General features: G+C 40.0%; 1 protein-coding gene across 1 annotated transcript in view; it reads right to left on the bottom strand.

Annotated features, from left to right (window-relative positions):
• The window catches only part of LOC139168005 (cation channel sperm-associated auxiliary subunit beta-like), a 137,196-nt gene that overhangs the window by 95,473 nt on the left and 17,233 nt on the right, over positions 1-24,490 (bottom strand). Inside the window, exons 8-15 of the mRNA XM_070753253.1 lie at positions 23,697-23,815; positions 21,947-21,979; positions 20,427-20,493; positions 17,829-17,875; positions 14,870-15,022; positions 13,873-14,025; positions 8,389-8,533; positions 6,413-6,564 (exon numbers count right to left, since the gene is read on the bottom strand). Of these exons, the coding sequence (XP_070609354.1) occupies positions 6,413-6,564; positions 8,389-8,533; positions 13,873-14,025; positions 14,870-15,022; positions 17,829-17,875; positions 20,427-20,493; positions 21,947-21,979; positions 23,697-23,815 (869 nt within the window). The remainder of the gene's footprint in view (positions 1-6,412; positions 6,565-8,388; positions 8,534-13,872; positions 14,026-14,869; positions 15,023-17,828; positions 17,876-20,426; positions 20,494-21,946; positions 21,980-23,696; positions 23,816-24,490) is intronic.

Here is a 24,490-nt window from a genome sequence, read left to right as displayed (position 1 = left end):
TAGAGTTGCAGTTAGAGAATAAGGTTTGCCAGTTTAATGTTGAAAGATGGGCATCAATGAGTTCGTAGTTTGGTTTTTTGAAGTTGAATTTTAGAGTCGCGTTATTTGTGTAGATCTTAGTATGGCTTAGGTTGAGACTGAGGTTTATCACGCTGTAGTTACTGTTGGAAAAAGGTTCTTTTATTTGTAAGCCATATATTGTACTTTTGCTGTTGCAGAAGATGAGATCCAGACAGTTATCTAATGTAGTATTGTTAGTTACTAGTTGGTCAAGTCCCAGACTGGTGACTGTGTTATACATAGTAGAGTGGGTAGGTTCCGTGCTACATTCATTTAATGTACAGTTAATGGGTGGTAGGTTAATGTCACAAAGGAAGATGATGGGGTGTGGGCAGTGGGTATCTGCATTAGTAGAGCTGAAAATTTGCTTGCATATGTGATGTCATAGTCAGGAGCTCTGTAGCAGAGTAAGAAGCGAATTGTGGTATTTAGGGATAGATCACAGACAATAGTTTCAGGGAGCAATAGATCCTGCACAACTTTGATGTTTTTTAGGTTTAGAGACTTTTTGTAAAATATAGCTACCCCGCCTCCTCTGCAGGATTCGCGGTCATAACAAGAGACAAGATTTATTTATTATTATTTATTTATTTATTATTTGGATTTGTATGCCGCCCCTCTCCGAAGACTCGGGGCGGCTCACAACAAGTGAAAACAAATCATAAATAATCCAAGATAGTTCCTTGTTGTAATAATGGAGTCTGAGTAGGATGCATTAAGCCATGTTTCACAGACAAAGATAGTATCAAAGGCTGAGGAGTCAAGAAGGAGGAGGAATTCTGACATCTTGTTGACTATACTTCTAGCATTTAATAATTTGCATTTGAGATTGGTTTTGTGCTGGGAGTAGATTTTGGGTTGGTTTGAGGTAGTAAGGGGCGCACTTTCCTAGTCTTTGTAGTGTTAGGGATGACATTTTGTTTTTGTTGTTGTGGTTCTGGTTGGTAGGTGTCAATTTGTTGTTGTGAGATGGTCGGTTGGAAGAAGTAGGGTGGTTGATGAGAGATGTTAGGCTGGAAGATGTAGGGAGGATTGTGGGTCCTGGATTTGATGCATTCTGTGCGAAAGTCGATGTATAGGTTAATTTCACCCAGGTCAAGGCGTCTCTTTAATTCCACCCTTAGTTCATGGGTGTGGATGCGTTGAAGTAGCGAAAGGTCTTGTCTGGATCTGAGTTTGTTGAAACTGGTGTTGTTTCTGGATATGTGGTTAATGGTCTTGATAAAAAGCTGTTTTGCAGGTTCATTTTTGCAGACAACTCTGCAGAATCATGGTGCCATTGGGCCATCACTGAACTTGTGCTCTGGTCCATTTCTGGAAACTTCTAATAAAGTAATACCTCATCCTACAAACCTAATTGGTTCTGGAAGTAGGTTCGTAAGGCGAAATGTTCGTAAGATGAAACATTGTTTTCCATAAGAAACAATGTAAAAGCAATTAATCTGTGTAACAAGAAAAAAATCGCAAAATGGCACTCTGCTGGGCGCCGCCGCCCGGCTGTCACCTTTTAAAACAGCCAGGGGGCTTCTCAGCATTCTCCCGAACACCGAACATGGAAGTTCGGGTTCTTGTTCATGTTCCGGAGGCCGCCAAGAAGCTCCCGGCTGTTTCAGAAGGTTACAGTCGGGCAGTGCCGCTCGGCGGAGTGCCGTTTTTGCGATCAGAGGCGACGTTTTCGGCCGATCTGGAAGATAGAAAGAAGGTGGGGAATCCCAATAGGGAATTCCATAGGCAGAGTTTTGATGTCACGAAGACGTCCGACCTATATTCATTTAATGTACAGGTAATATGTGGTAGGTTAATGTCACCAAGGAAGATGATGGGGTGTGGGCAGTGGGTATCCCGCGTTAGTAGAGCTGAAAATTTGTTTGCATATGCGATGTCATAGTCAGGAGCTCTGTAGCAGAGTAAGAAGCGAATTGTGGTATTTAGGGATAGATCACAGACAATAGTTTCAGGGAGCAATAGACCGGTTGGACATCTTCGTGACGTCAAAGCTCTGCCCATGGAATTCCCTATTGGGATTCCCCACCTTCTTTCTAGCCTCCAGATTGGCCGAAAACGACAACGCCGATCGCAAAAACGGCGCTCCATCGAGCGCCGCCGCCCGGCTGTAACCTTCTGAAACAGCCGGGAGCTTCTCGGCGGCCTCCAGAACCCAAACCGGAACCCAAACTTCTGGATTCGGCATTCGGGAGAACGCCGAGAAGCCTCCTGGCTGTTTCAGAAGGTGACAGCCGGGCGGTTGCGCTTCTCGGTGGCCTCCCGAACCCGAATCCGAAAAGTTCGGGTTCGGGAGAACACCGAGAAGTCCCTAGGCTGTTTTAAAAGGTGACAGCCGGGCGGCGGCTCCCAGCAGGTGCCATTTTGTGATCTGCGGTGGGTTCGTAAGCCGAAAAAAGTTCATAAGAAGAAGCAAAAAAATTCCGAACCCCGGGTTCGTATCACGAGGGGTTCGTATCACGAGGGGTTCGTATCACGAGGGGTTCGTATCACGAGGGGTTCGTATCATAAGGTACCACTATATATCTTCTGGGGTGATTGGCTGAGTGAGTGATTGTTGTTGATGGATAATGTTCTGTATTTTTGTTATATCAGGTCCATCATTTTCTTCAAGGCCAAAGAGGATGGCATTTTGGCATTTTTGTTCTCTCTCCATTGCATCTTTTACAAAAGTAGGGATGTCTGGAGAAGAATTGGTCTGTCTTTGTGCTATAAGTAGCGGTTGAGGTAGACTTGATGAGGTGGAGGTGGAGTGGTACAGGAGATTGGGTTTCGAGATTTCGCGTTTAATAGTGCCTGGATACTTTTTTCCATGGATAGTAGGCATGGTTCTATGTTTTCCATGAATATTAGGCATGGTTCAATGTTTTCAATGAATGTTTGATGGATTTTGGAGGTTGCTTTCAATGTATTGATATCTTCAAAAAGGCTATTGAGGATCTCTAATTTAGGGGTATGATGTGGTTAGCTCTGGCCCAGCTCCTGCCCCAAGGAATGTGGAGGTGGATGTGGGAGAAACATCCACATGCCACAGGCCTGTTTTGCTCCCAGTGGAATCTACCAACAAAGTCTCCTCTGACCAAGAAGGCGTGAGTGACAGGGAGGAGGGGAGTTTGGCAGACAGCCCAGGAGGAGATCAATCATCTGTATCATCTCTGGAATCTGAACAAGAATTAATGACACATACACACATGCATAAAGTGATGCATAGGAGATAACAATTGAAGGATTATTACAAGAGAAAATGATGCCACCTGTGGTTGGGTGGGGCTGCTGTAATTAGTGTTACAGATAAAAGCACAGCCTGGTGTTTTAGCCTCATGGCAGTTTATCTGATTCATTGTTTCATCAAGATCGTGGTTTTTGTGCTGTTCAAGATTGTGTGCGGACTCTCTCGACTTTAGAATTGGACTCAATTTCCCAGTTATTGGGTGAGCAATTGGATTGCATTTAACCTGTGCCTTGTGTGTACCAGAAAATCCCTTTGACATTTTAAACGGGAGCTGTTTCTGTTTTTTTGTTTATAAAAACTTTTGGGTTTTCCTTTTATCGTGTGGTGTGTGTCTTCCTGGACTAATTATCCTGTAATTACGGGCGGTTGAAACACGACGTCAGAACAAGGGGTTATCTTCTTTGGTTGGGTGTAGCTCTGTGGCAGTATAGTGGTCTTTTACGTATAGGGCAACTCTACCTCCTTTCTTATTTGACCTGTTTTTCTTGAAGAGAAACTGTGTATTCCATTCGTGGGTTTCGTCCCACTAGGTTTCTGTAATTCCAATTAGATCATATTGGCCCTCGTGCGTTAGTAATTCCAGTTCATCCTGTTTGTTCCCGGGGCTTTGTGCATTAGTGTACATGCATTTTAGGTGTTTGTGTGTAATTCTGTGTAGACATTTTTTATCATCTGATTTGTTTGTAGGCTTGACTTGTTCCCATTTCTTATTTTGTTCATTGTTCAGTCTCTTAGTTTGGTCACCCACCCCTCTTGGAACTAGATATACAAAGATAATTTGAAATAAGAAGATCTGGACAAAGAAAATTACAAATATATATATATATATATATGAATTTATTGACAATGGTTCTTTGAAGTTGAAAATGATATTACCGTATTTTTCGCTCCATAAGACACAGTTTTTTTCCTCCCAAAGTAGGATGAAAAATCAGCCCCGTCTTATGGAGTGAAGATGCAGGCAGGGAGGGGGGGAGGCACTGGAGCAGAGGGGGGCGGCGATATACAGTAGAACCTCGACATACGAATTTAATTGGTGCCGGAAGGAGGCTCGTGTACTGGCAGCGAACTGGAGCAGCAGCTCTGCCTGCGTCCCGGGAAAGCGGCCGCCCGGGCCGAGTGGATGGAAGGAGCCTGGCGGCGGGCGGGGCTTGGCGGCGGGTGGGACATGCGAGGGAGCGAGCGATCCGGCATGTCGGGCTGCCCGGGAAGGCGAGCGGTGCGCGGTAGGCACGGGGACGGGGACAAGGGGGGGAATCGTCTGAATGCGGTTCCGAGTTGGGGGTTCGGGGGGGGGGGTGCTGGAAAGCCCCCCAGGCTGGCTGCGATCTTTTGAAACAGCTGCGCCGCTTCCCAGCTGACTCCTGAAGCCAAATGCGAACTTCCGCGCTTCAGGAGTCAGCTGAGAAGCGGCGCGGCTGTTTTAAAAGATCGCAGCCGGCCTGGGGGGCTTTCCAGCACTCCCCGAACCCCCAACCTGGGTTCGGGGGGGTGCTGGGAAGCCCCCCAGGCCGGCTGCGATCTTTTAAAACAGCCGCGCCGCTTCTCAGCTGACTCCTGAAGCTAAAAGCCAAAGGCAAACTTCCGCGCTTCAGGAGTCAGCTGAGAAGCGCCCCGGCTGTTTTAAAAGATCACAGCCAGCCTGGGGGGCTTCCCAGCACCCCCCGAACCCGCTTCCCAGCTGACTCCTGAAGCCGAACGCGGAAGTTCGCCTTTGGCGTTTGGCTTCAGGAGACAGCTGGGAAGCGGCGCGGCTGTTTTAAAAGATTGCAGCCGGCCTGGGGGGCTTCCCAGCACCCCCCGAACCTCTAAAATCTAGGTGCGTCTTATCAGCAGGTGCGTCTTATAGAGCGAAAAATACGGTATATGGTTACTCGCTAACTCAGAAGCAGAGAGCCTGCATAGGCTGACAGTCTTCCTGACTATAATAGCCACTCCTACAACTCTTACTTTAGGTTGCAGCACATTTAAGAGAGAGGAACTCCTCCCTCCTGGTTCAGCCAGGTCTCAGTCACACATGCCAGGTCAGCCTTCTCATCCAGGGGTAAATTCTGGATGAGGAGGCTGACCTGTAAACCCGCTTGGGCACATTTAAGAGAGAGAAACTCCTCCCTCTGGGCCCAGCCAGGTCTCAGTCCTGCATGCCAGGTCAGCCTCCTCATCCAGGAGTAAATCCTGGATGAGGGGAGCTTTATTTACAACCAACCTGGCATTGAGCACCAACAGCCTGAGCCCAGGGTCTGGATTTCGCCTATCACCAGTTGAGCTCATGGGGTGGGAATAAGGGATCGCATTCAAGCAGTGAGCTCTTGTTCCCTGAGAGTGGCCTACACCATGGCTCCCATCACATCTGCCTATCCTCAGCAGGACCGGCATATTCCGGCCCTCTGCCACCCCAGAGATGGGCTCCCCCACTCGTCCTGCATCTACAGCAGCAGACAGGTTGACCCTTCCATCCAGCTCAATCATCCCAATCATACTCTCCACCAATGCATTCATAATAATCCATCCTTAAAAGTTAACACCCCCCCCCCATAAGTTAATTAAAAAGCAGCAATAAACATTAAAAACATAAAAGGCATACATGGAGTTCAAGATATTACAACCTAGCCAGCAATAATCCTGACCAGTTGAGAACCCACCCGCCAATCACAATTGTTAAAATAGGATGCAGACATTCAAAGACCTTCCTAGCCATTAATGTTTCATATCCAGGCATAAGAAGAATTCTAAGGGAATTTAGATCTTTAAAAATACTATGTGCAGGATTCAACTACAAATCTAATATTTGCTGATAATACTTGGATATGATTTAATAAAAGCCAACAATTTTATCAAATACCTTACTGAAAATAGGTTTTGTCATAGCTTTGTCTTACCAGCTTTTCATACAATAAATTGGTTAAATCATATTTCAAGCACATTTACTATTTAATTAGAAATAATTTCAATGGCATATGCATTTATGCTTTGTGTTTTCAATGAATCACAGCTATATTATCTTTACAAAGCAAGTGAATATGCTTTTCATACAATTAAATTGAATAAGCTTTACATTAGCCTAACATTTTATAAATCATCTTCAGCAGCACACCAAATAAATGATAAATGTCAAACCTGCATTAATTTGTTCATATCCATCACAGAAACCAACAAACCATTTTCAGTTGTGCTGTTAAAACGTATATGATTTAAATTTCCCAGATGATCAAAATACATGCTGAAAAGCTCAGGTGGCATTGTTGCAAGTAAGGTATATCTAATTAGTCCTACAGAGAAAAAAATAATTATGTGAGCTTACCTTATGACCACACAGAAGTACGATATTTTCAAAGAGAACATTTCTTCTAATCAAACTGAGTTTGCTTTATATAATCAGAATACAAGATATTTGATTTAGAAAGAAGCGAATGTAAATGTTTGATTCCATAGATCCACATCAATTAAAGCAATCATTTGTAAAACAAATGCAGCAGTGAACCAATCTACATGTACAAAGTGCTTCAAGTCGAGAAAAGGAGATTGGCACAATTGTTAGCTTTGTTATGGAGTGGTTCTATGTATTTTATAAACTGCAATTTTGACTGATCTTTTATTTTTGGATAGAAACTACATTAAAAAATTAATGAATGAAAAACATTCAAGAGACAATGTAAGCTTGCATTGAGTTTCTTTTATTCCAGCCAATAAGGACAGCATGTAAAATCAACAACTGAGATGAATGTAAAGACACCATAATTTCCAGGAAAAAAATGAATGAGAGAGAAAATGTTATTAATCACAGTTTTTGATATACATTATCTCAATGTTTTGTTTGTTTGTTGCATATATTTCTATATCACATCAGTAATAAAACTAAACATAGCAAATATATGATGATGTTTGTCCATTGTGTTTAAGGAGGACTTTTTGATCTAATGGGTTGTGTGCTATACACGTTGTGTCCACAGATGGCTGTTAAGGCCTTTACGGGCATGAAATGTTCTGCCACATATTGGGCAGACATGTGTGGGCACCATTGTCACAACATTTATATTTGCAGCCCTGGCTTTGCAGAGTGCTCGCTTCTCTACTGCTCTGAATGTTCTTCTGGCCTCAGATGTCTGGCAGCCTTGATGGATCAGCGTGTGCCATGTTGGTCGATCTTGCACCAGGGTTTCCCAGGAGGTGGTATTAATATCGAGGGATTTCAAGGAGGCTTTCAACGTGTCTTTGTAATCAGGGATGGGCTGCTGCCCTATGCAGTGGGGTAGCGAAAATGGAGCACCCAATTTGTACTGAAAGTTGAAAGAAAATGCAGGGCATCCAGCATAAGCCACACCCACAGTGTGGCAGTAAAATTTTGGTAGCCCTTCACTGTTTGTAACACTTCCTTTGTTCCCCATGGGATTGCTTTCCTTTAGACAGCTCACCATAGAGGAGCTGTTTAGGGATGCAATGGTCTGGCCTCTTAGCAACATGGCCTGACCAAAGTCACTGTTCCCCCTATGGTGTGCAGGTGGACGCTGGCACACCCAGCAATGGCCTGCCACGCAGTGTTTTTCAAGGCTGTACAGGAGCCAGGCACTATTTCTCCTGCCTGACGGCTGCTCTCTTTTCTTGGTCAGGTAGGAAGTGACTCAGGGAACCCCTGCCCACCATCCCGCCGAGAGAGAGAGAGAAAGAAGCCAAGACAGAGAGAGGTGAGTAGATTCGGCTGTAGGAGGGGATGCGGATAGCTGGGAGGAAGGCAGGCAGGCAGGCACAGGGCTGCATGGACCTGCTGGTCATCCAATCCCAGCCCAGAGCAGCAGCAGGATTCGAGGGAGGGAGGACAGTCAACAGCCTTCCACCACCGCTTGCCACCTACGGGAGACCTGCCCATTCTGAAGGCCAGGCCAGGCCTGCCTGGGCTGGAGCTGTGAGAAAGTACCATGCTATTTCTTTTTATAATAAATACATTCTAAGCTTTTTAAATTTGCTATTCTTGATATTTCAGTATTTGGTGTTTTACTATTCTATATGCTAATGGGAAAAGACAACAATTTGCATCAGATCAGACTTTAAAAGCTTCACAATCCAACAATAATTTTAATTTTAAAATAATTTCTTACCTGCTTTATTGAAATAAACATTTCTCTTGTCTGTAACAAATATAATTCCCTGAGTGTAAGAACATGAATCTACCTTTACAGCAGTCTCACCAGTCAGTGTAATCATAGGTATAAATGAGTTGCCTCCATCAAAAGACCCCCATATCTAAAAGAGAGAGAGAGAGAGAATTGAATATACTTTAAAAACACAATGACTGAAACTTTTTAATTACTTTGTTGATGTTCAGAAGGAAGGTATGGTTGGAGGACCTTTTCTAAGAAAGAAAGAAAAAATGTCCCAGAAGATGGCAGTGTAAAGCTGTTGTAAAGAAAATGGTAAAACTTTGATTTTACATATTTTGACAGCAACCAGAATGTTATACGCTCAACATTGGAAGAAAGATTCAATCCCAACCACCTTAAATTTTATAAATAAAGTATATGAGTATGCAGAATTGACCAAGATGACCTATGGACACCAAGATAAAGACAAAACAGACTTTTATAATGCATGGGATCAATGATATAATTGGCTAAAATAATATAAATACATTAAAAAGTAAAATAAATGAACAAATAATTCAAAATTCTATACAAATTAATCCAAAAAGAAAATCATTATATTTCAGATAAGAGGAAGACTAAACCCCTCAGTAGATGACTATCCGACAGTTGCAAAATGTAAATATAGCAAAAACATGTAGAAATTCATGATAGCATCTAATTTGGAAAGTCGCAAACTAGCAGTCAACAGTATAGTTGACAAATTTATTGTTTATGTATGTTTGAAATGTTTTGTCAGTCTTTGCTTGTCTTGCTATTACGTTGTTTCTTTTTTTCTTACAATATGTTGCAATTTTTTCATTGTCGTTTTTAATGTATTTAATCAATAAAAACTTTTTTTAAAAGAAAGAAAATAGTAAGGATATGTCAGCAGCAGTTCGTCTGACTCCAAATCACTTTCAGATTTATTTTTTTTCTCATATTTTATCACAAAAGATAAATGTAAGATTACAAGACCCTTCAAGATGATTTGTTTCCTGATAAAGCTCTAGGACCATGAATGCAGGCAAACTTGCTCAAAGTAGAATTATTGAATGAAATTAGAATGTGATCTAAAGACACAAACAAAAACAATACCACAGAGAAAGAAAAACTAAAGACCAGCATGGTTGCACTAACAGTCTCTGACAAGCTGAGGAATAAAAAGGACAAATGTTTAAAAAATGGAAAGAAGGATCTGGTTGCCATAACTAAGACATGGTTTAAAGATTCTAATGAATGGGAAATATCCATACCAGGATATACACTGTATAGGAAGGATAGAATAGAGAGAAAGGGAGGTGGTGTAGCCATTTATGTTAAAGAAAGTCTAAAAACAACACTAATTCAAAATACGTGTAAAGATCTGGAGACTCTATGGATTTGCATGCAAAATAAAGACGGTTCTGTCATTAGAATTGGGGTGAGCTATAGGCCTCCAGGGCAATCTGAAGGATATGACAACAAGATGGTGGATGAAATTACCCAAATGGCAGTCAAGGAAGATATTGTGGTTATGGGTGATTTCAACATGCCTGATGTTGACTGGAATATCCCCAGTGCCCTTACATGCAAAAGTAAGAATATAGTAGAGGCCTTTACAGGAGCAGCTCTGGCACAGCTGGTTAAGACACCAACTAGAGGGGAGAATATTCTAGATTTAGTTTTTATGAATGGGAATTGGGTTTCAGAGGTCAAGGTGGGAGAAAATTTAGGTTGCAGTGACCATCTATGTTTGTGCTTTGATGTAAAAACTGATTGTGAGCAATCCTATACTGCAACCAAAGTATTGGATTTCAAAAAAACAAATTTTAATGCAATGGGGGAATATTTAAATAATGAATTAAAGGGGAGGGATAAAATGGCAGGAGTGAGCACCCCAGTGGACTGTATTAAAAAAGGCCATCTTAAAAGCCACAGGACTGTATGTAGGGCAAATAACTAAAGGTAAAAGGAAGAACAAACCGCTATGGTTTAGCAATGATGTAAGGGCTATAGGTGATGAAAAAAGGCTGCCTATAGGAGGTATAAAGAGTCTGGAAGTATAGCTGATAGAGAGGTGTATAAAATGAGACAGAAGGAGGTGAAACATAATATATGCTGCTAAAGCCTCAAAAGAGGAAGAAATTGCCAAATCTGTAAAGAAGGGGGATAAAATCTTCTTCAGATATATTAGTGATAGGAAGAAGAAAAACTGCAGCATCACGAAGCTTAGTACTGGAAAAAATACATGCATTGATGGGAATAAGGAGATCGCTGATCATTTCAATAGCTACTTCTGTTCAGTTTTCTCAAAAGACACCTTACAAAATAATACTATAGAGAGATATAGCCTTGCTTCCAGCTGTACGAATTCAGCTCCAGTGATCTTAGAAGCAGATGTCTTAGAAGAACTTGAATTATTAAAGATAAATAAGGCAATGGGTCCAGATTGCATCTACCCCAGAGTTCTTAAAGAACTCAGATCTGTCATTGCTACCCCCCTGACTGATTTGTTTAACCAATCCCTGTTAACTGGAGATGTTCCTGAGGATTGGAGAATGGCCAGTGTTATGCCTATCCACAAGAAGGGCAGTAGAGAAGAAGCTGGTAACTACAGGCCAGTTAGCTTGACATCAGTTATAGTTAAAATGATGGAGACTCTACTCAAAAAGAGGATAAATCAGCACCTAAAAAACAATAACTTATTGGACCCACATCAGCATGGCTTTACTGAAGGCAAATCATGTCAGACTAATCTCATTGATTTCTTTGACTATGTCACAAAGGTGTTGGATCAAAGTGGTGCCGTGGATATTGCCTATCTGGACTTCAGCAAAACCTTTGATACGGTTCCACATAAAGAGCTGATAGATAAATTAGTGAAGATTGGACTTAATCCCTGGATAGTTCAGTGGATTTCAAGCTGGCTGAAGCATAGACATCAGAGAGTTATTGTTAATGGCAAGTATTCTGAGCAGAGACAGGTTACAAGTGGTGTGCCACAAGGGTATGTTCTGGGTCCTATTCTTTTTAATATGTTTGTGAGTGACATAGGGGAAGGTTTGGTAGGGAAGGTTTGCCTATTTGCCGATGACTCTAAAGTGTGCAATAGGGTTGATATTCCTGGAGGGGTCTGTAATATGGTAAATGATTTAGCTTTACTAGATAAATGGTCAAAGCAATGGAAACTGCAGTTTAATGTTTTCAAATGTAAAATAATGCACTTGGGGAAAAGGAATCCTCAATCTGAGTATTGCATTGGCAGTTCTGTGTTAGCAAAAACTTCAGAAGAGAAGGATTTAGGGGTAGTGATTTCTGACAATCTCAAAATGGGTGAGCAGTGTGGTTGGACAGTAGGAAAAGCAAGTAGGATGCTTGGCTGCATAGCTAGAGGTATAACAAGCAGGGAGAGGGAGATTGTGATCCACTTATATAGAGTGCTGGTGAGACCACATTTGGAATACTGTGTTCAGTTCTGGAGACGTCACCTACAAAAAGATATTGACAAAATTGAGTGGGTCCAAAGACGGGCTACAAGAATGGTGGAAGGTCTTAACCATAAAACGTATCAGGAAAGACTTCATGAACTCAATCTGTATAGTCTGGAGGACAGAAGGAAAAGGGGGGACATGATCGAATAAAGTTCAGGAGGCAAGTGTTTTTAATAGGAAAGTGAACACAAGAACAAGGGGACACAATCTGAAGTTAGTTGGGGGAAAGATCAAAAGCAACGTGAGGAAATATTATTTCACTGACAGAGTAGTAGATCCTTGGAACAAACTTTCAGCAGACGTGGTTGGTAAATCCACAGTAACTGAATTTAAACATGCCTGGGATAAACATATATCCATTGCAAGATAAAATACAGGAAATAGTACAAGGGCTGACTAGATGGAACATGAGGTCTTTTTCTGCCATCAGTCTTCTATGTTTCTGTGTTTCTAAGGGCCTATATCCAGAGCAGAAAACCAGCGAATAAACTGAATTTGTAAATAAGGAATCAGAAAGCTAATCTCAGAATGAACTATGGATTGCAACAAATGCTAAAAATAACAAAAAGTTTCTTTCAAATGTGTTAGGAGTAAGGAAAAATCTCAGGAAAATGATTGGGGCACTAATGGAAGAAAATTGAAAGAATGTGACAATCAGGAGAGAGGAAGAGAACTCCTTAATGCTTTCTTTGTATCTGCTTTACACAAGAGGAAAATATAGCCCAACCTATCAAAAACAGCACTGTGTGGAACACAGAACAGGAATGCAGATCAAAATAGGCAAGGAATTGATAAAAGAACATCTATCCTCTTTGGATGAGTTCAAATATCTGAAACCAAGTAGTTTGCATCCCAGATTACTGGAGGACCTGGCAGAAAGAAAATGGAATAGAATAGAATAGTGGCCAAGTGTGATTGGACACACTTGAGAAATTTGTCTTGCTACATATGCTCTCAGTGTACATAGAAGATGAGATCGAGAATCATGAGCAGAGGCAGGCTACCATTCCCATCCCTACCAATACGCTTGCCCCTCTGAGTATCTCCGTTGGATCACGCCCGTGGCATCGCTGTCGGCTCACCCCTCCACTTTCCTCTTTCTTTTTCTTGTTTCTCTTTTTCTTTCTCTTTTGTCTGTTTTTCTTTCTTTCTCTATTTCTTTCTTCCTTTACTTCTATTTCTGTCTTTATCTCTTTTTCTTTCTTCTCTCTCTTTCTCCCTTCTTTCCTCTTTTCTTTCTCTCTCTCTCTCCCACTTTCTGTGTGTCTCTCTCTTCCTGCCTCCCTCCCTCCCTCCATTTCTCCCTTTCTGTGAAGAACCCCAGAAGCCAGATGTTTGGAAACTAAGAACATGCCCATTGATCATCAAGCATTCTTAGAGCTCCACTGTTGATTAGCTTAGTCTGAGGATAACTTAGTAGCCACTCACAATAAGCTCTCAACTCCATCCATGTGAGGATTGCCAAACAGTGTGTGGGGTGGGTGTTTCTCCCTTGAAGGTCCCCTGGCACCCCTTTTTGCCTAGCAAGCGTCCCTACAGCCCCTGGGAGCCAAAAGAGTGGGGTGGGACGCTGCAACTCCTGCGACCTGTTTTGGGCCTAGCAAGCTCCCTACAGGACCCTGGGAATCAAAAAGGGCACAGGGGGACATTGTTAACTTACCTGGCTGCCAGTTCGCTTCCTCCTATGCCATGTGGCAAAAAACCCAAAGCCCCACAAAAGATGGTGACCACATATATAGTACTAGAACTCGGCTTCTATGCATGCTCAGAAGGAAAAGTTTTCCAAAAATATCAATTAAAAAAAGATGGCGGCACCTATGGATGAGCACTGACTGATCTGGTTCAGTGATGTCACCAGTGGGTCACTACTGATTTTGGTTAAATGTTCTGAACCAGGAGGAACCCATCCCTGCTACAGCTCCTCCCCAAAAGCAACAGTTTAAAAAGAATAGTCGAAACTTCCATTTCACATCTCTTCCATTTTACACACCTGGTTTCCATAAGCATACACAAAATGACTTCCTTCATGAAAATATAATCCAACTGCTTTAAAACTTTTTCCGGGAAATTTGAAAGTAGGAAATTTGGTTTTTTTACTCAATGCACCATTTTTTAACTTATGCACAGATACAAGATGTTCATCCTGGGAAGAAAAGAAAAATAATTACTACATTTTGTAACATATTAAAGGCACAGAATAAATTAACAATAACTACATTCCTAAAGAATGGTCCTATTATCCCGGAATTTTGAATGAAAATGGGCAGAAAAGGACAACTGCCAATTCTCTTTCATTTTTTCTTTGTAAAATGGGAAAATTCGTTCTACCAAAGCACATAAACTTCAGATTTGGGTTTCACCCAGATGTACCAATGTTACTTTTCGAATAAATTGGAACTTTGGGGAATACTTTGTCTTGGACTCTGATTTAATTTTGGGTGATATGTGGAACCTTCATATTTATATAATTCAAATTTGAAACTATTTCTTTTTTTAAAAAAATCATAATATGAATAGTTTGAAAGAAAAACCTCAGTGTGTAACAAATATCATAAGGATGAAATTGGCAAAGAGCATAAAGATGGATAGGTTGTTTTGATTTGATTTAATTTATTGAATTTGTATGCCACCCCTCTCCGGAGACTTGGGGCGGCTAACAACAATAATAGAAGATATTTGAAGAGCAATAAATTCACATAACTGATATTTGAAGAGCATTAAATTCACATAACTGATCAATAAAAAAATAAGTACTGGGATAAGGAGAAAGTTGACGAAAATATAGTACAGTCCTAGATTGCTTCAGATATGTTATCCCATTGTTGTTCACTATACCATAGCAAAACTGAAAAATCTTGATGAAATCATTTTTAATATTAAGGGGAGAGAAGGGGAGAGAAGAAAAGAGAAGAGAAGAGGCTCAATAGAAACAAAGGATACACAAACAGAACTAGTAATTGAAAAAGTACAATTTCTAATACTCTTACATTTTGCCATAATAGCGCTATACCAGTATTCTGTTCATGATCAATAACAAATGAAACTACCCGTCTTGATAGATGCTTTTCGGCTTGGGATTTATGTGGTAAGCAACTGTGCCATTTTTTAAATGAATCAGTGCTATAGAAGCAGGTGGATTCCTGTAAAAGTATGAGAAAGATAAATATGAAAGTGTTATATTAAATTGTTAATATATCTAGAAATATATCATTGGCTTAAATGTGGTGCCAAAGAATCTGTTCAGCATAGTAAAACAAATTAGAAAGAAAGGGATCAAGGTCAAGATTTCAAGCTTCCAATCAGAATGAGCTTTTGAAATGCATTTAGACCCAGTATCAATTTTCTGGTTAAAAGTATTCTTCTCTCCATTCATCCCCCAACTGCTACTTGTTCCCATACAGGTAGGTACATTTCTAATTGGAAACTTCCTGTACGTATAAAGCCCAATTTTTTAAAAAACAATGTATGGTTTACTTTAAAAAACAGGTGGAGAAAACAAAAAAATGAATTTAGAAAAGACCAAGTAACCCTTTCTGAGAATACAAATATTTTATTCAGCTATATTGGAGATTTTCTAATTCAGTTGTGTGAACAACTTGTGATTGGCAAACAATGTTTATAGATTAGAATTACACATAGAGGCAGCAGTGGTGGGCTGCCAAGGTGGAATGGTGATGTGTGCTCTCCCCAATGGCTCTGAGTGCTAGTGGAGTCCAGCGCAATTATGCTACTGCACATACGCAGGTAGCAAAATCTCACAAGGAGATGCCTGTGTTTCGTTTCGGCACTTTTTTTGCTTCCCCGCCGAAACACAGTAGCACCTGCATCTCCATGTGAAATTTTGCTAACTGCACAGGTGCAGCAACATAATTGCACTGGACTCCGCTAGCACTCAGAGCCACGGGGGTGAGCACACGTCACCATTCCACCTTAGCAGCCCACCTCTGGGAGGCAGGCAATGAGGGCTAATAATATTGGGAATACAATTGATATTTTAATGCAGTATGAACTTTTGAGCATGTCTGCTTTCCTCACTTAATCTCTATTTGGTGAACTACCCAATATGCTCAACTTGTTTGAGATTTGATGGAACTTTCATGTTCCCATCTTAATAGATTAGGCATGCGATAGCGAACCGATGGTATGCATGCCACAGTTGGCACACGGAGCTATATTTGGCATGCAAGCCATTGCCCTGGCTTAGCTCAAGTGTGTATGTGCATGCCGGTGAGCTGATTTGTGGCTCATGCAGAGGCTCTGGGAGGGCAGTTTTGGCTTCTGGAAGCCTCCAGGGAGATGGGGGAGGCCGTTTTCGCCCTTCACAGGTTCCAAGAAAGCCTCTAAAGCCTGGGTAGGGAAAAAGTGGGCCTACTGAGTCCACCAGAAATCTGGAAACAGAGGAGTGGGGGATTTGGGAGTCATGTGCACATGTATGGGGATGGAGCAGCATGGGGGGGGGGTCACATGCACATGCACGGGGATAGGTTGTGGGGGACATTTAATTATGGGTGTAGGCATTCATATGCGCACAATAGCACACATGAACACGGTTTCGGCACTCGAGGGGGAAAGGTTTTGCTGTCACTGGATTAGGCTTTAGTAACTAAAGTTATTCCTCAAGTTACAACAGTTCATTTAGTGACCTTTCAGAGTTACAAAAAAGTGACATGACTGTTTTGCACAATTACAGTCTTTGCAGCATCTCCAGGATCATGTCATCAAAATCCAGATGCTTGGCAACAGGTTGATATTTATGACAGTGGAAGTGTCCCAGGGTCACATGATCTCTTTTTGCGACTTTCTCACAAGCAAAATCAATAGGGAAGCCAGGTTCACTTAACAAACATGTTGCTAACTTATCAACTGCAATGATTCACTTAACAACTGAGGTAAGAAAGATGGTTAAAAGGAGCAAAACTCACAACTCAATTGTAGTTGTAAGTCAAGGACTACCTGTAGCTTAGGCTGCAAAATCTCTCTGACAGTCTCTTTATCTTGCTTCTTTTTTAACAGATGGACATATAGATTTTTTAACAGATGAATAGAATTGGAAGGGACCTTGTAGGTCATCTAGTCCAACCCCCTTCTCAAGCTGGAGACTCAACACCATTTTTGAAAAATGGCAGTCCAATCAATTCTTGAAAGTCTCAAGTGATGAAGATCCCACAACATCCAAAGACAAGTTGTTCCATTGGTTGATTGTTCTCACTGTCAGAAAGTTCCTCTTAATTTCTAGGTTTAATCTCTCCTTGATCAGTTGATTTTCTTTCTTTCTTTTCTAGCATCAAACCTTCTCTCCAGCAGTGGCAGAAATGACTCTGCATGGTTATCAATTAAACTAAATTAATGCAATTTAAAGTGTTGGTTATCACCTATAAAGCCCTACATGACTTAGGACCAGATAACTTACAGGACAGTCTCCTGTCTCACATATCCCAGAAGCCCACAGAGTCGGCCTTCTCCAGGTCTCATCAGCCAACCAATGTCGCCTAGGTGAAGGGCCTTCTCTGTGGAAGCTCTGGTCCTTTGGAATCAGCTCCCCCCAGAGATTCGCACAGCCCCAATCAATCCTGGCCTTGAAAAAGGCCACACCTTTGCTGGCAGGCCTGGAGCCATTGAACATTGACATTCTGCTCTGGGTGATAGTATGATTCTGATTGGTATGAGCTTGAATGGGCTTAAATGTTTGGGATTTTAAGATTTGGGTTTTATGGCTGTGGTTTATAATTTAATATGTTGTATTTTGTATTGATTTCTATATTGTAAGCTGCCCTAAGTCTCATGGAGAAGGAAGGCCTAGAAATTCAAATAAATAAATGAATAAAAATAAATAAATACAATTGGAGTTTTATGGACATTGTGCTCACTCCTCTGTATGATGTTGTTGGGTCAGTTTCTATATTGAATAAAGTAGACCATGATAAAAATGGTCATTATTTGTCTTACCTGACTTAATGTCTTGTCTTTGTTGAATGAGAGACTGATAAAATCCTCTAGAAGAAAAAGGAAGTGCATGTAATTGCTTACATTTCTAAAGTACAAAGATACATGCATCGAGTTATATGTGAACAATTGCAGAAAAATGTAGAGGTTTTTTAAAGCAAGGTAGCACAAATTAACATGACTTTCTGAGACTTGTTTTTAGAAAATTTTTAATGTGTAATTCACTTTTGAGTAATCACCCAGAATTATAGGGCAGATGGACAGCATAAAAATGTAATAAATAAAAAAAAGGGAAGCCAGAACTAGAGTTCAGAAAGTTAACCCAAAATTAATTAAAGAAAGTGAAATAAGAAGCTGTATGGAGAAGTACAGCTAATATCAATTAATGTTCAAAGTTTGAATGGTACAGTAAAAAGGAAGAAAACTCTAGCAAAATTAGTTAAACAAAAAAGTGATATCATATGCTTACAAGAAATCCACATTAAAGAAAATGAAAAAAAAATATTTAGTGTATCCAAAATTGGGCAAAGTGCATGTAGCATCTACAGATTAAAAAAAAGAGGAGTGGCGATATATTAAGAATAATATGGAAAGTAGAGAAATATACAAGGATCCAAAGGGAAGAATATTGATGGTTGAAACTAAAATAGGGGATACAAATGTTTTGATAGTAAGTATCTATGCTCCAAATAAAGACAAAATTTTTTTTTAAAAAAATTACAAACAAAAATAGCCCAAATGAAACATAAAAGGCTTTGTTTAATTAGGGATTTTAATGGGATAATAGATGGAAAAAAGGACTGTGCAGTGGAGAAAAAGAAAAAGTCAGGGAAATCTACCTTACCAAAAGGGTTTTTTTAAATATCGTGGAAGTATTCAATTTAATAGATTTATGGAGGACTCTTCATCCAAGATCTAAGCAATATACATTTTACTCTAATCTACGTACGACATTTACTAGAATAGACATGGCATAGGTATCCAGGGAACTTAGTAAAAATATAGAAACAATAGAAATAACTCCTAACATATGGGTGGATCACAATCCCATTAAAAAAAACCCTCAGACAAACATAAAACAATACATTTAAAGGGATCAGATCTGTTCTGTCTGGGTTTTCCCAGACCTCAACACCAACTGAAAAAACAGCCAGACACTCTGGTAAAAGCCAAAAGTATTTTATAGCTGGAAAAAATAAGCACAAAGGAAAACCTGTCTTCACAACAGACAGGCTATAATACGTTACAGCAGGGTCCTGATGTCCAGTCAATACCACAAGCTTCTTGCTGGCACCCCCCCCCCCCAAGGTTTCAATAGTCCAAGGCACAAACCAGGATTGTAAGCCACCAAAGTTCACAGACAGGTCTCACGAATCTCCAAGATAAAACTCCACAAGCCAGGAAGGGTGGGTCCGCCTTTTATCCTTTCCCAAGAGCACCACACCCAAACCCAGCTGTGACCTCTAATGCTGGAAATACTTAGCCAATTGAGTCCGTCTCTGATTAGCTCTCCTTTGTCGCATATCTATGATGTCTTGAGCATTTTCCCCTAAGGAATCCAGGCTGCTTGCTGGGGAGAGCTCCCCCTGGTGGGACTCTGGCTGTCCTTCTTCTTCAGCCTGGGATTCCTCTTCCTCGTCAGTCTGCACCTCCTGTTCCTCAGCCTCTCCCTCTGAGCTGGAAACCGACAGAAGGTCAGCCATTCCCGGAGGGGTCCCAGACTGAACCACAACAAGATCTAATAGCTTTTACACAAAAGATAAGGTATGACCTTGATAACCTCATGAAATACCATATTTTTTGGACAATAAGATGCACCAGTGTATAAGATGCACCAAGATTTCAAAGAGATAAGTAAGAAAAAACATTTTTGTCATCCCCAGCCCCAGGAGCACTCTGCAAGCATCCCAAACCTCATGGGTAGCCCATTTTCTGCACAAAAAAAAAATAGACCTGTTTTTTACCCATTTTTTTTGCAAAGGTGGGGTGGGCAGAGGGTTTGGGAATCCTGCAGAGAGATTCTGAGCACTGGGGGAAGGCAAAAGGGGGAAGGTATTTTTGTGAAAATGGCCAGTTTTTCTTCTGGTTTTTGAAAAAAAACCCCAGAAATCCTACAGAGAGCTCCTGGGAGCTGGGGGAAGAGGGAAAAAAAGCTGTTTTTGAAAAAAAAACCTTCCATTTTTCACCTGGTTTTTTTGCAAATATGCATGGTGTTTTTGTCTTTCCCCAGCTCCCCAGGAGCTCTCTGCAGGTCTCCCAAACTTTCTGTGCACCCCATTTTTGCAAAAAACGGGTGCATTTTTTGCAAAAATGGGATGCGGGGACGGGGCCTCAGGAGGCCAAAAATAGCTGTATTTGGAGTACAAGATGAACCAACATTTACACCCTCTGTTAGGTGGGAAAGGGTGTGTCTTATAAACTGAAAAATACTGTACGTTGGTGGGTTCAGACATGATGTCTTTATTACTAAGTCCTTACAAAGTTGCAGACATATATCATGACAATCACTTAAAAAGCACTGGTAATATAATTCAAATTTACTATTTTGGATATACCTTTATGCGTCATACATTTTACTGCTGGGAAATCTGGTTTTCTTACCTTCATAGTATTCTCTATTAGCTAAACATTGACGATTATACCAGATTTTTGCCTCGTAATAATCATTCTGTGGAAATCAAAATGTGAAATAAATGCTTAAACTGTAAATTGGGACATGATGTATGTAAGTATTATACATGATTGGACCCACTAAATCTAAATTTCATTTTCTTTCTGCCACAGGTGAAGCTGAGGAAGATAGATGTTAGGATTATCAAATGCCAGCAAGGTTAGATGTCAACCCAGGACCTCTAGTTGTAGTTCTGGTGACAATGGCAATCAACAGCAGAGACCATCACTATAAAATTATTATGGAAGAGTAAGTCCAGTGATTCAAGAATAAAGTGGAATTAACCAATCATATTAATAAAAAGAAGCATTTAGGCCACATAATAAGAAATGCATATTTCACACAATCTTCTTGATACAACTCAGATATTTGACTCTTACTAGGGATTAAAAGTTTATTTTTTTAATAAGCATTAAAGATCATTACTTGTACATATGCCATAAACTCCAATATAAAGCAGGGCTATCAGATCCAGGTTTTAAAATCTCATCCAACACCCAGAAATCTCTAAACTCTTTGTTTCTGATCAAGAGTTACTAGTATGTACTTGTTTTGTCTCCAGTCGTGAAAGGCTATACAAATGGCAGCTTAGCTAAACACTTTCAACCAGTGATAGTCTACCAAAATTTTTACTACCACACTGTGGACGTGGCTTATGCATTTTGTTTCAACATCTTTCAGTGCAAATTGGGTGCTCTGGGGTGGAGCTCCAAATTTTGCTTCTGGTACTTTGTTCATGACCATACCCGTAGGAACCCATCACTGCTTTCAACCAACAATGCCTACAAATTTATATCCCATATCCCACCCAAATGCTTTTTCTTATCAGTCATGCAACCCCATACTCTCTAAGTAGAAGAATAATCAGAGGTGGGCTGCTAAGATGGAACAGTGATGTGTGCTCGGCCCTGTGGCTCTGAGTGCTAGTGGAGTTCAGCGCAATTCTGCTACTGCACCTATGCAGGTAGCAGAATTGTGTGCGGAGACACAGGTACGCCCGTGTTTCGATGTGGTTTTTTTTTTGCTTTTGCTTCATTTATTAAGAAGTTGGTCTCAAGAGACAACCTTGAGGAGCTCCTCTGCATATCTCCCTCCCAGTGTTTCTAGTTGCATTAACACCACATGCTGAGTGTGGTTGGTCAGCCAATTGCAAATCCATCAGGTAATGATAGCGTATCACATATTGTTCTGTCTTACCAAGAAGACTGGTCAAATAATGTACTAAAAACTAAGTATACTGCATTTCATAATTTGGTTGTATATTATAATGTATCATTTTGAAGACTATTCCTTCATCTCTTTTCTTTTTCTTTTAAAATAAAGATGTTAAAAACAAGTACTTAGAAAAGTCAAGAAGCTTACAAGTGTTTGTGATTATATTGTGAAATAGCACTTCAAATAGGTGACTGCTAAGAATATGACCGTAGCAAAAATATTAGAAATTTCTCACCATTTCAAACCCACATAAAGCTGGTTTGCTGAACTGGAAGAAAGAAAAGGTACAATAAAAAAGCAGAAATGTATGAATAAATTAAAACTTCTAAAGCTTGCAAAGCATGCACAGAAATATACTCTATTATATATTCACCTAATACATAGGCCACCTTGATACAGTGCTATGTCCTAATATTATAAATTTCTCCTGTTTGTACTATCATTTAATTGCCAAATATTTCAGGCATGGTGACTTGGTTTAATTGAAGAGTTTGCAAATAATGGGCAGTTACATCACCATTCTAAGTTTCTAGTCTCAAATGTTTATACAGAACCCATTGCTGTGGCTTCTTTGTGGGCTGCTTTCCCCCCCCCCATTATGACTGCTTATCTATCCACTTAACCTTGTCAAAGTTATTTTTTTTAAAAAAATCTTTTCTACTTGCTTAGAATGAGTGTCACAAATAGCAGTCCAACATAGGAATTCTTACATTGATAGAAACTATTCCTAGAATACAAAGCCTTTTACTAAAAGACTTCAAGTGGAAGCTGCACTGGAATCGTAACATTTTTACCAGAAAGTTGGTATCTAATTCAATTGTGGTTTTTTAAAAAAAAAACCCAGCTCCATTTATACTGAGAATTGTTTAAACTGCCATGAGGGAAAAGGCTTAATTGCCTTGAGTTTATAGCAGAACAGTAGAACAGCAACAAGGACACCAAAGAACAGGACAAGTTTAATATTATACTCTCTATAATAGCTGCCTTGCCATGAGTGCAAGTTAATATTTAAGATCAATGACTTAAAATAGAAATATAGGCTATGTTTCTTTAAAATAAATGCATGAAAGTAAAGTGTTTATTTGGCTGTATCAAGCCAAATTCTGAGCTACACTCTTGATTTGGGATGATTCAATATACTGTCATCATCAGATTTGATAGATATGTGGTGGACATGTGCAGAAGCGAGAAATTATTGGGCACAAATTCGAAAGTGTTTAGAAAAGATGACACAGCAACATATTGGCTGAAAAACAGAACTGTTCCTGTTATGTATTTTATCAGAGAAATATAGTAAAGAAAATCTATACTTGATCATTAATGTAATAACTGCAGCAAGAACTGGGAAGCAGGTAAAATTCCTACAAAAGGAGAGATACTCAAGAAAATATTGGAATGTGCAGAAATAAACAGATTAACAATGGTAATTAAAAGGAAAGAAGAATCAGAGTAAGATGATGTATGGGAGCATTTCAATCATTTGATAGAAAATGAATATAAATGAAAAGAAATATGGAGTTAAATAAAATGAAAGTTAAAGGTTGTAACAGTAGTTTATATATTAAGAAAATAGTGGTAAAAGAAAAGATATTTGATTTAAAATGTTGTACCCAGATGACACACTGCGATTGATGATGTATTGTTTGTTGAAAAAAATAAAAACTTTTTAATTTAAAAAATTTGTTAGTAGTTTTCATTTTTATAGAAGAGGCAGAGAGAGTAGCTACGAAAACAGTTTGGGAATATCTTTCTATATAAACAAACAGGGTATTAATCTCTTTTACACTGAGAGTTTTCTAACTTTTTTTCTAACTCTGTTCTACTTTTTTAGTTTGATCTGGCATAAAGGCACCCTTCATTTTTCCTCAATGGATTTCTGAAAGCAAAAGTGCCACTTTACAAACTTTCTCTGAACATTTTTTCAGTATGTTATTTGTTAACTTTACTACATGGTATCACAGGGGAAGGATATATTCAAAACATACTTTTAGTTTATGTTCACCAGGATACCGCAAATCTTCACTGATAAATAAACCCAGTGTAGTAAGCATTATTAAACGTGTGTTCATTAGAATGACATCCACAAGTGCAAGATCAGAGCAATCTGTAGATAAGAAAAAAGATTCATGGGAGAGTGGTTATTTCTCTTTATATATCTTTTAACTTAATTTTCTACCAATAAGGCAAATAGTGTATATTTATATCTTTACGTTTGTATGAAGAAAATATTGTGTTGCTATCTGAGAACTTTAATGATTTACAATGGACTTTTAGATGGACTGCATGATGCAATGAGAATGGACATTTATTTATTAGATTTCTATGCCGTCCTTTTTGAGACGACTCTGGATGGCGTACAGCATTAAAAATGTAACAATGTGTAAGAAATCTAAATTATTATAAAAGGATATACAAATTACAAAAAATATATCAAACCCCCATGGATAGTCATACGCATTCATCCATTTCAATCATGCATGGTATCGACCAGAAACAATCTCATCACTCACAGCCCCCATGCCCACTGGCAGAGGTAGGTCTTCAAAGCTTTACAAAATACCAGGAGGGAGGGGGTGGTACATATCTCCAGAGGGCGTTTGTTCCAGAGGGCCAGTGCCACCATAGAGAAGGCTCTTCCCCTAAGCCCCACAAGCTGACATTGTTTGATGGGAACTGGAGGAGGCCAACTCTGTGGGACCTAACCAGCTGTTGGGATACATGAGGCAAAAGACGGTCCTGAAGATAATCTGGTCCTAAACCATGTAGGGCTTTATAGGTC

The sequence above is a fragment of the Erythrolamprus reginae genome, chromosome 1 (genome assembly GCF_031021105.1).
Source record: "Erythrolamprus reginae isolate rEryReg1 chromosome 1, rEryReg1.hap1, whole genome shotgun sequence".
NCBI lineage: Eukaryota > Metazoa > Chordata > Lepidosauria > Squamata > Dipsadidae > Erythrolamprus > Erythrolamprus reginae.
The sequence above is the reverse complement of the archived record's forward strand: the minus strand, read 5'-3'. Positions and strand labels throughout refer to the sequence as shown.